Consider the following 17,834-nt stretch of genomic DNA (forward strand, 5'->3'; position numbering starts at 1 on the left):
CCCTCCCCCCACCCCACCCTCCCCCCTCCTCCCCCTCCCTCCCTCCCTCCCCCCTCCTCCCCCTCCCTCCCTCCCTCCCCCACCCTCCCCCACCCTCCCCCCACCCCACCCTCCCCCCTCCTCCCCCTCCCTCCCTCCCCCTCCTCTCCCTCCCTCCCCCCCCCTCCCCCTCCCTCCCTCTCCCCCTCCTCCCCCTCCCTCCCTCCCTCACCCCCTCCTCCCCCTCCCTCCCTCCACCCCTCCTCCCCCTCCCTCCCCCTCCCTCCCTCCCTCCCTCCCTCCCTCCCCCCTCCCCCTCCCTCCCTCCCTCCCTCCCCCCCTCCCCCCCTCCCCCCTCCCCCTCCCTCCTCCCCCTCCCTCCCTCCCCCCCTCCCCCACCCTCCCCCCTCCTCCCCCACCCTCCCCCCTCCTCCCCTCCCCCACCCTCCCCCCTCCTCCCCTCCCCCACCCTCCCCCCTCCTCTCCTCCCCCCCTCCCTCCCCCCTCCCCCCCTCCCTCCCCCCTCCCCCCCTCCCTCCCTCCTCCCCCCCTCCCTCCCTCCCTCCCCCCTCCTCCCTCCCTCCCCCCCTCCCCCCCTCCCTCCCTCCCCCCTCCTCCCACCCCACCCTCCCCCCTCCTCCCACCCCACCCTCCCCCCTCCCCTCCCCTGCGCCGCCTCCTCTGAAAACCCCTCCCTTCCCGGGGAGGCGGAGGAGTGGTACGCATGCGCACTCACGGTCTGCTCTCCTGCCCATGCGCAGTAGGTTTGTTTCTGCCTGATGGAAGATTAAACGTGGATTCGGAGGCCCGGGAACGTGGATAAATAACAAAAAACGACTTTAATATCAGCCGGCAAACTCCTGCCGTTCTTCCCAATCCGTTTCAGTTGGGCCGGACAGAAGGAAAAGTTGGCTGGTCTTCAGAGGGGCCTGTGGCGGGCGGATGGCGATGCTGGCGGAGCGTGAGTGCGAGGGAGCACGTGCGCCCGAGCGGTGCCGGGGCGGCGGGGCAGCGGGTCAGGGCGGCGGGTCGCCGGGCGCCTTGGGCTGGTTCCCACTGCCGCCCTGATGCAGTGTCTCCACCTGTCCCCTCGGATGCTGCCCGACCCGCTGTTTTCTTTTACTCCCGGTCTCTCCTGTAGACTGGCGCAGATCTTCCAGCATTTATGATTTTGTCGCCGGTTCTGGTGCCTGCGGTTTTGTTTTCCGTCCGGCAGGGCTGACACTGTGATGCAGCGTCCAGTGCGTCGTGCATCCTTTTAAGGCCTTTTATTAAAATGCTTCCGACATCCCCGCTTACAAACTGCACGAAAATCACTCCTCCACCCACCGTCTTATTCTGGCTTCTGTCCTCTTTCTTCCCAGTCCTGATGAAGGGTCTGGGCACGAAAAGTCGACTGTTTATTTCCCTCCATGGATGCTGCCTGACCTGCTCAGTTCCTCCAGCACTTTTTGTGTATTGCTTCTCAACATGCTGTTTTGATCTGATTTGAAAATACCACAGCTCTCCCTTGGCTGCTGCTTTTGAAAGCACATTTCAGTGATTGGAGAATTTTGCATTTTACCCATTCGCACAATTTCCATTTTATTCCGTTCTTTTAAACAAAGTCCACTGTTTTAGAGGAGCAATATCAAATAAAGTTTGGCACTGAGTTACACGGAGCAGATGGCCAACTTGACTAAGTTATATGGAGTGCTTTAAAGGAACAAAAAGTGAGAAAAACTGGGGTGGTTCCCTTCAAAAGCAAGAAAGGCAAAATTAAATGAAGAGAGATTGAAAGGTGTTCAGATAAACTTTGATGTCCTTGAACACACATCACTGAAAGTTAATATGCAGTTTCAGTAAGCAATTAGGAAAACAAATAGTTTGCTGGCCCTTATTGCAAGAGGATTTTAATACAAGAGTCTAGACATTTGCTCTAATTAGAAAGAACCCTAGTGAGACCATACCTAAAATATTGTGAATGGGTCTGATCTCAGTATCTAAAAGGATAAACTTATGATTGAGGGAGTGCAGGTCCATCAGATCGATTCCTGGGAAGGAAAATGTTTTCTACAAAGAGAAATTAAGCAATACAGAACTCTACTCTCCTGAGCTTAGAAGAATGAGGGGAGATCTCACTGAAGCATACAATATTTCTTGGGTTTGACAGTAAGTGAACAGTTAATGTTTCCTCTGGCTGGAGTGTCTAGAATCAGAGTCACAGTCTCAAGATAAGGAGTTAGCTATTCAGAAACAGGAGAAAAGATGTCTGTACCCAGAGGGTACTGAATCTTTAAAATTTACTGCTGTGGAGGGTGAGTTGCTGAGTAGCATTGAGGTATAAGATTTGTCATCATTTTATTGAATGGCAGAACAGGTATGAGGGGCTGGATAGACTACTACTGCTATTTCTTGTGATTTTTGAGAGGAAATACCAGAAGCCAGGGTCTTGCCAACTGAAAATATGCCAGTGAAGTTTGTATGATTACATTGAGGAATGATGGGCCAGAATTAGAGAAAGATGGGTATGTTGGCACCTTATGCAGTTGTAAGAGATTACACACGCAGGGTGAGACTGGTGAGAAATTTGAAAAGAAAAATGATTGAATTGTGTTATATTAGATGTTGGAAAAGGGAGGTGGCTGGATGGTCTCCCTCAGTGTTGTAGATTTTCCATGCCTGAATGTTGCCCAGCTCTTTGCTGTACGCAGCCATTGGTTGCATCATTTTCTGAATAGTTGTGAATGTGATCGTCAACAAATATTCTCACTGCTGGCACAATGATGAAGGGAAGGACATGAATGGAGTACCTGAAGATGTTTGATCTTTGGGTACTAACATGAGAGACTCCTGCAGTGATGCCTTGGAGCTGAGATAATTGGCTAAATATGCTGGCAGATGACTTCTGAAACTATGGATGGGAGCTTGGGAGTGGGGTGACGTGGATCCACTGGTGGTTGAAAATGATTGCAATGCTTCTGCTTTGTCTTTTTATATGCTTGTGCTGTCAGTGTCATTGTTGAAGACATGGATGTTTACTGAGCCTCCAGCTCTTGTTAATTGTTTAACTATTCACAACAACTAGGCTGGCAAGCTTTGATTTTATTCTGGAGCAGTTGTCTTTTGTGGAGTCACCCTCCTTGAAGGATGCCCGGATGTCGGCCTCGGAGACTGAGATTACAGGGTCATCTGGAGATATAGGGGCTCATGTGGGTGTGTCATAGTTATTCCTATCAAAGCGTGCATAAAAGGCATTGAGCTCATCCCAGAGGGATGGGTCATTGCCCTTTATGCTAAACTATCTCACCTTGTAGGAAGTAATATCATGCAAGCCCTGCCATGCTGTCAAGCATGCATCTGTGATTCTGGTTTAGTTTGAAATTACCTCCTTACACAAGCAGTGGCCTTCTGAAGGTCATACCTGGCCTTCCTGTATGACTCTGGGTCGCCAGCCCTAAACACCGTAGATGCCCATTTATGTTAATTCCATTTGCCTGCATTTTGCTCATAACCTCTTAAACCTTTCCTATCCATGTACTTGTCCAAATGTCTTTTAAACAATATAATTGTACCTGCCTCCACCATCTCTTCTGGCAGCTCATTCCATATACCCATCACCATCTGTGTGGGGAAAACCCTGCCCTTCTGGTATCTTTCCACACTCACCTTTAACCTATGCCATTTTGTTTTAGACTCCCCTACCCCGGGAAAAAGACTGTGACTATCTATGTCTTTCATAATTTTATAAACCTCTATAAGGTCACCCTTCAGCTTCCTTCACTGCACGGACAAATGGTCCCAGTCTATTGAATCTTTCCTTGTAACTCAAGCCTTCCAATCCAGGCAACATTACTGTGAATCTTTTCTGCACCCTCACTAGCTTAATCACATTCTTCCTATAGCCCAGTGACCAGAACTGCACACAATACTCCAAGTGTGCCTAACCAACTATTTGTACAACTGGAACAAGACATCCCAACTCCTGTACTTAATGGCTCAGCAGATGAAGACAAGCATGCCTTATGCTTTTTTCACTCTATCTTTGTGGCCACTTTCAGGCAACTATGAACTTGTACCCCAAGGTCTCACTGTTCAGTAACATGTCCCAGGGCCCTGCCATTCACTTTGTATGTCCTGGCCTGGTTTAACTTCCCAAAATTGCATCACTTTACACTTGCCTGAATTAAATTCCATCTGCCATTCCTTTCCCCACTTCCCCAGTTGATCTAGATCCTTTTGTAATCTTAGAAAACTTTCTTCTATGCCACCAATTTTGGTGTCATCTGCAAACTTACTAATCGTGACACCAAGAGAAACAAGAGACTGCAGATGCTGGAATCTGGATGAAAAACATCATGATATTAGAAGAACTCAGCAGGCCAGGCAGCATCCATGGAGAAAAGCAGGCGGTCAACGTTTCCGGTCAGGACCCTTCTTCAGGACTGAAGATAGGAAAAGGGGAAGCCCAATATATAGGAGGGAAAAGCAGAGCAGTGATGTGGACAAAGGAGGGGAGGCGGGGTGGGAACAAGGTGGTAATAGGTAGATGCAGGTAAGAGATAGTGATAGGCAGGTGTGGGGCAGGAGGGGAGAGCAGATCCACTAACGGATGGGTCAAAGGTAAGGAGGAAAAAAGGGGGGGGGGGTAGAAAGAGAGGCAAGGAAAGAGAAGAAGCATGGTGGGGCGGGTGGGTGGGATTACTTAAAGTGGGAGAATTCAATGTTCATGCCATGAAGCTGCAAGGTTCCAAGATGGAAAATAAGGTGCTGTTCCTCCAGTTTGCTCTTGGACTTCTCCTGGCAGTGGAGGAGGCCGAGGACTGACATATCTGTGATGGAGGGGGGGTTGAAGTGACTGGCAATGGGGAGATGCAGATCGTGGTTACAGATGGAGCGCAGGTGTTCTGTGAAATGGTCACCTCGTCTGCATTTAGTCGTGCCAATTTAGAGGAAGCAACAATGTAGAGGAGGCAACAGGAGCCTGAGGGCACACACCACCAGGCTCAAGGACAGCTATCCCGCTGTTACAAGACTATTGAATGGTTCCCTTATACAATGAGATGGACTCTTGACCTGACAATCAACCTTGTTATGACCTTGCACCTTAGTGTCTACCTGCACTGCACTTCCCTGTAGCTGTGACACTTTACTCTGTATTCTGTACTGTTTTTACCGCGTACTACCTCAATGCACTGTAATGAATTGATCCGTATGAACGGTATGCAAGACAAGTTTTTCACTGTACCTCGGTCCAAGTGATAATATACCAACACTTGGAACACCAAATGCAATAGATGATATTAAGGGAGGTGCAGGTAAATCTCTGTCTCACATGAAAGGACTGTTTGGGTCCCTGGATGGAGTTGATGGAGGTAGTGTAGGGGCAGGTGTTAGGTTCAGGGGCAGTGGAAAGTCCTTGGGGTGGGAGCAGGATGGGTGGGGAAGGAGGAGCAAACCAGAGAGTCGTGGAGAGAGCAGTCCCTGCGAAAGGGGTGGAGAGGGGAAGATATGCTTGGTGGTGGGGTCCCGTTGGAGGTTGTGAAGAATGATGTGTTGGATACGTAGGCTGGTAGGATGGAATGTGAGGTCAAAGGGGACCCTATCCCTGTTGGGTCTGGGAGGGGTGAGGGTGAGAGCAGAGGTGTGGGAAATGGCAGAGATGCAGGTGTGAGCTCCCTCAACCACAGTGGGGGGGAAGCCACAGTTAGTAAAGAAGTTGGACATTTCGGATGTCCTGGAGTGGATAGCCTCTTCATGGGAGCAGAGGCAGAATAAGGGATAGTGTCCTTGCAAGAGACAGTGGAAGGAGCTGTAATCGAGGTAGCTGTGGGCATCAGTGGGTTTGTAGAAGATGTCGGTGTATACGGAATCTCCTGAGATGCAGATGGAAAGATCGAGGAAGGAGAGGGGTGTCAGATAGTCCAAGTGAATTGGAGAGCAGGGTGAAAATTTGTAGCGAAATTTTTGAAACTGTTGAGTTCCGCACAGGTGCGAGAGGTGGCACCAATGCAGTCATCGATATAGCAGAGAAAGAGTTGAGGAATGGGGCCAGAGTAGGCTTGGAACAGGGACTGTTCAACGTAGCCAATGAAGAGGCAGGCATAGCTGGGGCCCATGTGAGTGCCCATAGCTACGCCCTTGGTCTGTAGAAAGTGAGAGGAATTGAAAGTGAAGTTGTTTAGGGTGAGGACAAGTTCAGCCAGGCAGAGGAGAGTTAGTGGAAGGGGACTGGTTCTGTCTCTGGTGTAATATGGGAAAATGTGAGGTTATGCACCTTGGAAGGAAGAATGAAAAAGCAAACTATTTAAATGAAGTTGGACTACAAAATGTTATGATACCAAAGGAAATGGGGTTCTTTGTGCATTGAAACAAAAGTTTAGCAAGCAGGTACAGCAAGTAATTAAGGCTAATGGAATGTTGGCCTTTATTGCAGGGGTATGGAGAATAAAAGTCTAGAACTTTACCGGGTGCTGGAGAGACTATACCCGAAGTACTGCGTACAGTTTTGGTCTCCATATTTAAGAAGCAATGTGCTTACATTGAAGGCATCACAGAGAAGGTTCACTAAGTGGATTACTGGGATCAAGGGGTTGATGAATGAAGAAAGCTTTTGCTGTTTTGATTCATACTTATTAGTGTATAAAAGAAGGGGGCATTGTCTTATTGAATCATATAAGATGCTGAGAGGATGTTTCCCCTAGTTAGGATATCTAGAGCTAGAGGACATTGGTAGTCTTTTTCTCCATCCCAGAGAGCTGTTGAGATAGCCATTGAATATATTCAAGGTAGAGAATCGCAGGCATTTAAATCATGAGATAAGAGTCCATGATGTTGCAGGTAATATACTGGCACAGATTGAGGATTAGCAGGAAGCAGGGAGTAGAGAAAAGGTGATTATTTTCAGGTTGGCATCCTGTGACTGGTGGGGGGGTATCACAGATCACTGTTAGGACCACAACTGTTTACAAAGCATGTTAATTTTGGAAATACATTACTTCGAAAATATTTCATTGGAGAAGTCTCGTGAGGATGTTCCTGGATATGGGGGGGTTATCCTTCAAGGAAAAGTTAAACAGATTGGAACTCTATTCTTTCCAGTTTAGAAGAATGGGAGATGATCAAATTGAAATGTGGGGGACTTGACAAAATAAATGGTGAGAAGATGCTGCCTCTCATGGGAGAGTTCAGAATGGTGGAGGCTCAAGAATCTGAACGGCCTACAACTGTTCCTATGCCTTATAGAGGAAGGAAGCAAATGTATAGTAGCCAGATTTGCAGATGATGCATAAGTATGTGAGAAGGCAAGTTACATGGAGGATACAAAGGGTTTACAGATATTTGTGGGTTAGGTGAGTGGGCAAAAGATTTGCAAATGGGTTATTATGCTTTTCTTAAATGTTATTTAGATCCCAGGCCAGTGGGAAGGAAGGCAATAAGAAAGCTTACACCTCCTGTATGGGAAGGTGCCAGGAGAAGAGGAACAGATATTTGTGAAGATTTATTCCTTTCACCACTAGTGCCCAGAGGCTGCCGTGTGCACTCACATGTGGCTTCCTTTCACAGCCTCTACTGCCTAGGGCGACGTTGCCTTAGTCCACACACCATTCTGACTTGGAAATATATAACTGTTACTTCATTGTCATTGGTCAAAATCTTTAAACTCTGTCCCTAACAGCAGTGTGGATGCACCTTCACCAAAAGTATTGCAGTAATTTAACTAGATGGCTCACCAACGCCCATTCAAATATGTTTAGGAAGGACTTTGCTGGTGATATCCACGTTCAGTGACTGAATAAAGAAACAAAGAATTTTCTGTACCAGATGCTTTTCTAACTGTTTTCTTTTTAGCCCGTAGGAAGCAGAAGTGGTCTGTGGATCCAAGGAATAACAACTGGAAAAATGATGAATCCAGATTTGGGTTAAAGATGATGGAAAAAATGGGATGGTCTAAAGGAAAGGTGACTATTGTATATGTGACTATTGTATTGGAGACTATATCTCCTTTACAATAGTCACCTTTGCAAGGTGACTATTGTAAAGGAGGGTCAGATGTGTAAATTATATTTGAGCAATTTGTCTAAATATAGACAGTATATGTTAAAAGTTATGTCTCTCCTTTGTGCCCAATTTCTGTTTGGTGCTGAGTTGGCTAAATCATCTGCAGCAGTAGTCTGGGGGTTACAGCATTGTGTACCTGAAATCATTGCATGATACTACACAGGAATCCAATCCTGTTGTGATCACCTTTTCCAAAATAATCCTGTAAAGAAACCTCTTCCATTAAAACAATTTCATTCTCCAATGCTAAATCCATTACTGCTTCTTTCTTAGTTGACCTACAACTTGCTGATTGGAATAGTTCTCGTGCACCTTTCAGAAATTCCTCTCTCTTTGTTCCTTACATTGTTAGTTTGTCAGTTTTTATTAGGGTAATTATAGTCCCTCATTAGCATTTCTTGTATTAGCTTCCTTCTGTATTTTGCCAAGTATTTCTGGATGCTCTGTTTTTTTTATTGTTCTTGTACATTCTTTCCACTGATTGATATCCTATAGTATACGTCCTATAGTATAATGGCTCTTTCACTTTCCCCTAATTCTGTAATCCAAGAGAATTAAGTAAATTATTCCTCTGAAATGTTGCAACAGTATGTTGTATCAATAGCATCATCTCCATTTTGTTCCCTTCCCTATTTTGCCTTCTTATCATGTAGCCAGGAATACAGTTTCCATCTATCCTCCACTGCTATTGCCACTATATCAAACCACTATTTGGCTTGCAGGTCACCAACCTTATTTAAAGCATGCTGTGCATTTACATCATTCACTCCCGAGCCATCTATGGAGTACAAATCAGCCAGCAGTTGTCTCCTGTTTGCTTTTAGGCAGTAGTTGCTAGAAGTGTATGTGTCATTTGAGACAATGTAGATTCTACTTTTTTGGGTGAGTGACAAGGGGACCAAATGTGGGCAGGAGTTGTGAAGGTGATGAAAATGGTGGGTGAAGAAAGCTATTGTTTAAATAATTTACTGCTCCTGGAGTGTACTTTAGTTCCAGAAAAATGTTTTTCTTTTCTACTAATTTCATGTAAAGGAGTGCTTCTTGGTATGTAGGGCACCACTGTCATAAATGTACCACAAGTGTGCCAGGAATGATCATAACCAGAGACATATAGCTGTGACACTGTCACAGTAACTGTATATCAGAAGTAATCCAGACTGTAATTTGGCCTGTCTTGAGGGCAGAAAGATATCTTTTCATGCCCCTGTCCCATCCATCAAAGGATAGTTTTCATGCTATTAATAATCAGAAGTTGCTATTTCAGTGAGATGAATTATTTATGCAACATTGTACCAAATCTGTGCTTTATTACTGTTTTTTATCTGGTGGTCGAGAAGCTAGGTTACTAGTCAATGTTTCAAGGTGATGACTTTCAGAATGTGTTTACTTGTTTCAAATCCTAAACAGATTCGTAGAAATAGACCTTTTGTCCCCCCATGTCTGTGCTGAATGTTGACCTGTCTTTATTAATCCCATTTACCTACATTATTAGGTCTGTAGCCTTTTTTGCCTTGACAATTCAAGTGCTTGTCTTGATGCTGCGTAAATGTTGTTAAAGCATCTGCTTGGCAGCCACTTCAGGTTGTGCATTCCAGATTCCAACCACATTCTGTGTGGTGAAAAAATTCCCCTTCCAGTTCTCTTTAAACCTCCTACCTATCATCTTAAAGCTATGCTGTTTGTTGTAGACACCCCCACCATGGGGCAGAAAAGATTCTTGCTTTCTACCCTATTTATCCCCGTCATAATTTTTTATGCCTTCATCAGATCACCACTCAACTCCCTATGCTCCAAAGAAAACTAACTCAACCTATACAATCTCTCCTTATAACTGAAATACTCCAATCCAGGCAAATTTATAGTGAATCTCCTCTATAGTCTCTCCAGTGCATTTGCATCCTCCTTATAGTGTGGTGACCAGAACTGTACATAGTGTTCCAGGTGTGGCCTAACCAATGTGTGATAAAGTTGTAACATGATGTCCCAGTTCTTGTATTCTATGCCATGGCTGATGAAGGCAAGCATCACATGTGCTGCCTTCACCCTTTCCACCTGTGCTGCCACTTTCAGGGATTTATGAACTTGTATCCCAAGGTCCCTCTGTTCTTCAACACTCCCTAGGGCTTCTACCCTTGTTTGGTGCTGAGTTGGCTAAATCATCTGCAGCAGTAGTCTGGGGGTTACAGCATTGTGTACTTGAAATCATTGCATGATACTACACAGGAATCCAATCCTGTTGTGATCACCTTTTCCAAAATAATCCTGTAAAGAAACCTCTTCCATTAAAACAATTTCATTCTCCAATGCTCAATCCATTACTGCTTCTTTCTTAGTTGACCTACAACTTGTCAGGATTAAATTCCATCTGCCATTCCATCCAACTTTCTAGCTGACTTGTATTGTGGTGCAGCCTTAGGCAACTGTCCTTGCTATTTACAACATCAATTTTTGTGAAAAAGATAGTTGTCAAAATGGATAGCAGCAGTATTTTTTTTGTTTTGATTTGGAGCTTCTAACTTGCTGGATAACATGGGGAAAAATCAATATTTTAGAGCTACCTGGAGAGACTATTATATAGAGGGAAGTGTCCTAAATTTTATTAGCAAATTTCTGTAACTATTAACATTTGAAATATTTCATGTGTTTATAAGCTAACCAAGGCAAACAATTAAAGTTAGATGTGGGCTTTTGACACATTTAATTTACAAAACAATGATTTTTATCTGTCTTTTCTAGGGACTTGGAGCTCATGAACAGGGGGAAACTGAAAACATTAAAATCCAAATCAAAAACAACAAAGTGGGTCTAGGAGCAACCAAGAATCATGAAGTGAGCTTTGTGATACTACATAGATTAAATCCATTCTTGAAATGCATGAAATTTCTGGTTGTCATGAATCTAGAATAAGGTGGTACTTAAGTGTATAAATATCTTGAGTATATTCAATTAGTAGATGTGCAATTTTGCTTCCAATCTAAACTGTAAAAAGAAAATCACCTCCTATTTTTCAGCTGATTCTATTGACAGGTGCTGTAAAATCGCATTTCACTTTTGAGCACTAACCGAGAATGCAACCAAGTTCAAGTGTTTTACTTAATTTAAATTTTCAAGTAATTGTCAAGTGATCATTGATAAAATGTTAAAACGAGCTTTCTGGAATTGTGATTGGAAAAAAATAATTTGTCTACTTTAATGAAGAAAATTATTCTGACGTAAAAAAAAATTCAAGTTCAAATTCTGATTCTTTCTTGTCTGTTCTTGAAACATGTATGTGGTTGAAATATACTCTGCCTTGAGGGAAGTGCCCAGTGAGAAGTAGCTTCCCTGCCCTTCTGCACTACAACAGTGTATTCAGACATACTGCAATTCAGCATGGGAGTTGCACTGGAAAGATAAGTGGTCCACAGATTTTAGTTGGTGACAAAGCACCTGTGTTTGCAGTTGACATCAAAGAATCCCTCGTAATGAGAACTTCCTCTTTTCTTGTCTCTGTCAGCATCCCTGATATGCAGCAGCTGTGATATCATCAAATTGTTGAGCAGCCAGTCTCAGTGTATCAGGAAGCAAAAAGCACCATTTTTAATTAGAGTGCTAAACAAAAATAGTTACAAAAGACATGATTAAAGTGGAAGCTGAAAAATCTTAAATCTTAAACTCTAAATGTTTAAAAATAAAAATGATATATGGATTATAAACAATAAAGAATTTAAAATAATCAATAAATGCCATAAATGCATAATCTGTACCTGAAAGAATGTGACATCCTTAGGTTCCAAAAAATGGTTCCAGGGATGAGGGGGTCAGTTTAAGCATGGACACTAGGGTTGTCCTTGCAGTAAAGAAGGTTGAGAAGAGATTTAAAAGAAGTGGACAAAATCTTGAAATTTAGAAGAAAATAGAAAGAAACAGTTTGCATTGGTGAAGTTGTCATGGGGCAGTAGGACATAGACTTAAAAAGGCTGGCAAATGTTCTGAGCTGAAGTGAAGAAAAAATTGACAGTAAGTAGTTATGATCTGGAATATGCTGCCTGAAAGTGGTGTGAATGCAGAATCATTTGTGCCTTTCAAAAGAGAATTAGATAAATAAATATTTGAAGACACGAGACCAAGAGACTGCAGATGCTGGAATCTGGAGCAAAAAAATGAACTGCTTGGAGGAACTCAGCGGGTCAGGCAGCATCTATGGAGGGAAATGAGCTGTTGGCATTTTGCCATTCAGCCTTTGGCCCATAGCCTTGTAGGTTATGGCCCTAGATGCTCATCCAGGCACTTGCCAAATGTGTTGAGAGTTCTTGCCTCTGTCAACCTTTCAGGCAGTGTTTTCTAGACTCCCTTTACTCTGCCAATTAACTTATGTACATAAATTATTGTCCTTGCTGCTAGAGTCAATAGGTCATGCAGGTTCACAATGTCTCCCCTATGGCAGTGGCAAAAACAATGGAATGGCACTGATTAGTTTGTTCTATAAAGCGTCAGCACAGATTCCATGGGCCAGAAGACCCCTTTCAGTGCTTTGATTCTATGAATGGTGAAGATCTTGCTTTTGGGAAATATGCCAGCTGAAATATTAATCATCTTTTCTCTTTTTGTATATTGATTAAGCTACATTTTACTTGATCTGTTTTATTTCACATTTCTGCTTTTATCTATATTCATTTAACTAATAAATGGGGGGAAAAAAGTTTAACTGGTGACCTTTTACTTTTGATTAGGACAACTGGATTGCGCACCAAGATGAATTTAATGAGCTCTTATCTAAACTAAATGATTGCCATCGGCAGAATGGTAAGTGCAATGTTTCCTTTCTATTTAATCTATTCAAAATCACTGTGTAACATTGTTGCTGAAGTGACATTGGCTGACATTTTGCATATTAAATTAAATTCAGAATCGTTTGATTGGAGCTGTTGATGATTCTGCTTAGGTACTCTGCCTTTGTTACTGCAGAAAATAAAGAGATTTTTGTATCCTGAATTGGATTTTGAAAATCCAACATGTACTTTCATTAAATTTGCGCAAGTTCTTCCATATGGTGTGACGCTTGCATTCACACCTTGAACACTGCTCCTGATTGTCCTGGGTCCTTTAATCCTCCAATTCTCCCTATTGCTACAACATACAATTCCTGTAGCTTGCCTTCTATCTGCTTACAGCCTGAAATATTTTCATTGCCATCTGGCTCTTTATCCCAGAGAAATGATGTTTGTTTCTGGTTGAGGCTGTGTAAGACCCTGGTTCCACTCCAAGGGAAGGTTAAGTTTGAACCAAAATGTTTTATCCGGTTTAATTCAACTACTATAGAGAATAATTTGCAATGGTTCAAGATTAGGGCCTACCACTGTCTTTGGTGCGGTGTATGCAAGGAATGGCAGAAGATGCTGGCCTTGGCCATCAGGCCATCTTTCTGTGAGTAAATAGAAGAAGAGTTACAGCATAGTTGGATGATCCTTTAGTGATGGTGAAAGGTTCACAACTTCCCTACAGATGTTAATTATAGAATTTATGCTAAAGAATTTCAGTAACTCGCCTACAATATTCTACAATAAAGTACAATAAGTCAATTCTACTTTATACAAATTTGATACTAGTACTTTGTTTTGTATTTAAGTGTTTACTTCCATGGAATATATTTTGTCACTTCAGTCTTTTGTTTGGTCAGGTTAATTTGTTGTATAATTGAGTACAACAGTCTCTTGAATGATATATATCATGTGTATCTGATAGTTAATGAATATGATTTTACAGAGAAGCAGTTGAATTATATTTTCCTTGTGGAAAAATAACTTTTTAAGATGAAAAATTGCTGCTTTTTTTGTAGTGTTTGATCACTCTGTACGTTATAGAAAATTCCTTGTGTTTTGTGTCCTCACATTTGACACTGACCCAAGCCTACCACCCACCATTCCCATTCATTAATTGGGGAATGGAATATATTTCAGGTATTATTTATAAAGCAGGATATTTTTTCAGCTGCAGTTTTGGCAAAGTTTGAAACATTTGTGTTTCATAGTGTTGTGAAACATTTTTAAACATTCACAAAATTGGTGAAAGAGAAAGCTTGACGTTCTGAGTTCTTCATCTTCAAATGAATGCATGTGGTATGGTACAGTGACAAACATGGTGTAAGGTATTTGTCACTAGAGGGTACTGTTGTCTAACTTTTGTTCTCAGTGATTAAAACTTCTACAACTTTTAGAAGGATTCTGTGAAGAGAATCTGCAGGATTGTGATACCTTGGTCAAGAAATTTTGTTACATGTTTCAATACAAGGACTACCTTACTTGAAGGTGCAATTGGAGTGTATTTTTAGTTGCTTTATTTTTTCAAACTTAAGATTCCTTTTAATGACAGTCATCCTTACGGTGCACAAACTTGATTTGGATATGATTTCAGTATTTTTTTTATTTTTAGCATCTAATCTGTCTTGATTTCTTTACTTTTTTTAGGTTAACTCCCCAAAAGCAATTATTATTCTCTAAAAGTAAACTTTTATTTGATTTTTCACAGTCTGCTGACCTGAAGGTTAATAAATTGCAGTGCTACCTTAGAAATCACAAGACAACTAGTTTCTGGTGTATTGTTTAGAAAAATGAGTATGTGATGAAAGTAAAACAAAATGCACATTCTTCAAATAAAATGATGTAACTCTGATGCTTTCAAAAACCAACTATTCAACGTTAAAGAGACCTGTAATTCCTGTAAACCATGTCAGTTTAGTGTTTCATATGCAAAATAAAATGGAACATTGTATGATTCCCAGAATCTTGCTTTGCTAGAATTGACAGATTGCTCTCTCACCTATTTGAGTGAAGAGAATTTCACACTCAACTGTCAAACAGTATTTAATATGCATTGTTCCTGATCAGTAAAAATTGCTCAATCCTGCTGTAGCACAACCGAACAAATACAGATGTGGGCAGGGTGAATTTCACATTAGGATATAGACAGTCAATTTGGCAGATGGCATATACATTGCTTAGCTCTACCCTGCAGACCACTGATTATTTTTGGCGCTCTTGTCTGAACAATCACAAATATGAACTCCTGTATACTTTTTAAAACAAAAGACATCCCCACCCAGGCTGTATGTTGCCTTGGTGGGAATCTTTTGTGAATGCCTGCTTTCTGCTGGTAATCCCATCACATTGAAATGGTAATCTCGGTACTGCGTGGACTGGTGTGCAGCAAGCCACTGGGGCAATGTGTAAAGGCTGTCTGTGAGGACAGTTGGCAGGCATGGGTGCTTAGTGCTGAGGTATGGGGCTCAGGACTGAACCTGACCAGCATGGTGAGTGTGGGCCTTTGTCAAAATATGGAGCAGCTGCTGCGGATTTAAAATGGCTTCGTAAGAGGTATAAGGAGGTGTCCTTGTACCACCTCTCTCATCAACATCCAAGGCCCTAAACAACCCTTCCAGGTGAGGCAGTCATTCACTTGCATATCCTAATTTATTGCATCAGGTGTTCCTGGTGTGGCCTTCTCTAGAACAGTGAGACTGGATGCAGACTGGGCGACTGCTTTGCTGAGCACCTGTACTCCGTCTGCCATGGCCGTCTGAACCTCCCAGGTGCAGCCATTTTACCTATTCCCACAGTTATGCCTGTCCTTGGACGCCTCTGCTCAAACTGGAGGAACAGCACCTCATATTCTGCCTAACTAGTCTACAACCTGGTGGCATGAACATTGAACTCTCCAACTTCTGGTAAGTAGCCCCTCCTGCTCTGTCCCTTTTCTCTCTCCCCCTGATCTGTTCAGCCCCCTTCTCCATCTGTCCATCACCCACACACTCCTCCCACTAGTTCCCCTCCCCCACTATTCCCATCTGCCCTCCCTACCTTAATTTCATGATGCACCTTCTTCTATCAGATTACATCATCTTCAGCCCATTGTCATTTCCACCTATCACTTCCCAGTTTCTGGTGCTATTCCCAGTTTCCCCTCCCACATCTGCTTATCACCCTTCCTCACCTGGACTAACCTATCACTTGCAAGCTCTTGCACCACCCCTTCCCTGCACCTTTTTACACTGGCTATCTCCCCTCTATATTGGAGTCCAGATGAAGGGTCTGTTACGAGCCAGGTTGCTATTTGGCGAATGTCCCTTTAAGGCACCTGGACAGTAGAGTAGTAGTGTGTGTGTGTGGTGTTATCAAGACAGCCAGCTTGCTGTTTTGCTCAGTGAGTCGAGGAGAGTCTGAGAGAGACACTGACTGCTGATCACTGTATCAATGGATGAAGAACAATAGCTGTGTCTGTCACTACAATCCATGTATGGATTTTTGGAGCAATCAAGTGGAGTCCACTTTGTCGTCAATCTGTACTGGAAAACAGCTATTTATGTGGGTGGCCACGTATCAAATGCCTTCGGGGTGGCAGATACTTTGGAACAAAGCAGTGGAGATCATCAGAGATTGATGTGTCGTATGGGTTCCATCGTGGAACATGTGGATTTCGTAATTTCTCTCTACGTTCTCTCTACATTTTCTCTTCAGTCGGTGGTTTTGTAAAAGCCTTTGCTCACGTTTTACCTGATGACTTGCTGAACTGAACTTTGAGAACTGTTCCTAGACTTGGGGTCTGGGAATTTGCCACGCACACACTTTGAGTTTATTAGTTTTGGGGTTACTGTTGAATATCTAATGTTTTTGCTTATTATTACAAGTAGTTATTAATAAAACAGTTTCTAACACTTATACATGACTCGGTGTGTTTCTATTGTTGCTGGTACGTAACAGGTCTCAACCTGAAATGTTGACTGTCTATTGCCCTCTACAGATGCTGCCTGACCTGCTGAGTTCCTCCAACATTTTGTGTGTTAGAAGTGGTGGAGGCTCATGGACACTTGTGTCAATGCATATCGATCATGAAAATGTGAAAGGCAGGTACAAAAATAAGCTCGGTGGATTGCTGGACTTTACATCTAAAGGACTAGAGTACAACTGGATAGAATATATGATACAATTATGTAAAATTCTTTTGTGACCACATCAGCAGTAGTGTGAAGGGTTTTGGGGATCACACCTTGAGATATAGTGGGAGGAAGTGCTACTCAGATCTACCAGAATAATAATTAGACTACCAAAGGCTACATTAGGAGAGATTCTTAAAATTATAGAAAAGATTTACTTCTAAACTTCATCTGGTTCCACCTATCACCAACCAGCCTCCGATTCACCCCTCCCTCTCACTTCTATATACTGCTATTTTCCTTCTACACTGTCAGCCTTGATGCAAGGTTCCGACCTGAAATGTCGACTATTCCTGTCTCCACAGATGCTCCTTCACCCGCTGAGTTCTTGCAGCAGTTTATATTTTGCTCCAGATTCCAGCATCTGCAGTCTCTTGTATCTCCAATCTACAGAGACATAGAGGTCTTTGTAACACAGATTTTCATAGCATGTAAATTAAAATATTTTCATTTACATCTATCTTTTTCAGATCCTTTCATAATTTAAAAAAAACTTTATCTCAGGACTCTTGAGCTTCATTTTTCCAGATGACAGTCTCAGAAGTTTCAGAATTTTCTGATTTTCACTCTTGTGCTCTCGTTCTCATATAAAACAGTAATTAGCATAGAACTCAATCAAAAATGTCAGTGGAATGCTAGCTTTTACTTCCTCAAGAATGGAGTACAAGTTATAAAGGTTTTGCTTTTTGCCTTTTACTAAGGATCGACCTTGTAGGCGGCACGGTAGCATAGCGATTAGCACGACGCTATTACAGCGCCAGCGATCGGGGTTCGATTCCCGTTGCTGTCTGTAAGGAGTTTGTATGTTCTACCATGTCTGCGTGGGTTTCCTCCGGGTGCTCCGTTT

At 42.9% G+C, this 17,834-nt stretch overlaps 1 protein-coding gene across 1 annotated transcript in view; it reads left to right on the forward strand.

Annotated features, from left to right (window-relative positions):
- The first annotated feature begins 712 nt into the window (after window positions 1-712).
- pinx1 (PIN2 (TERF1) interacting telomerase inhibitor 1) overlaps window positions 713-17,834 on the forward strand; it is a 95,717-nt gene continuing 78,595 nt past the window's right edge. The window contains exons 1-4 of the mRNA XM_052024704.1: window positions 713-940; window positions 7,810-7,919; window positions 10,756-10,848; window positions 12,732-12,804. Coding sequence (XP_051880664.1) covers window positions 922-940; window positions 7,810-7,919; window positions 10,756-10,848; window positions 12,732-12,804 — 295 coding nt within the window. The 5' untranslated portion in view covers window positions 713-921. The remainder of the gene's footprint in view (window positions 941-7,809; window positions 7,920-10,755; window positions 10,849-12,731; window positions 12,805-17,834) is intronic.

The sequence above is a fragment of the Pristis pectinata genome, chromosome 10 (genome assembly GCF_009764475.1).
Source record: "Pristis pectinata isolate sPriPec2 chromosome 10, sPriPec2.1.pri, whole genome shotgun sequence".
In the NCBI taxonomy this organism is placed as follows: Eukaryota; Metazoa; Chordata; class Chondrichthyes; order Rhinopristiformes; family Pristidae; genus Pristis; species Pristis pectinata.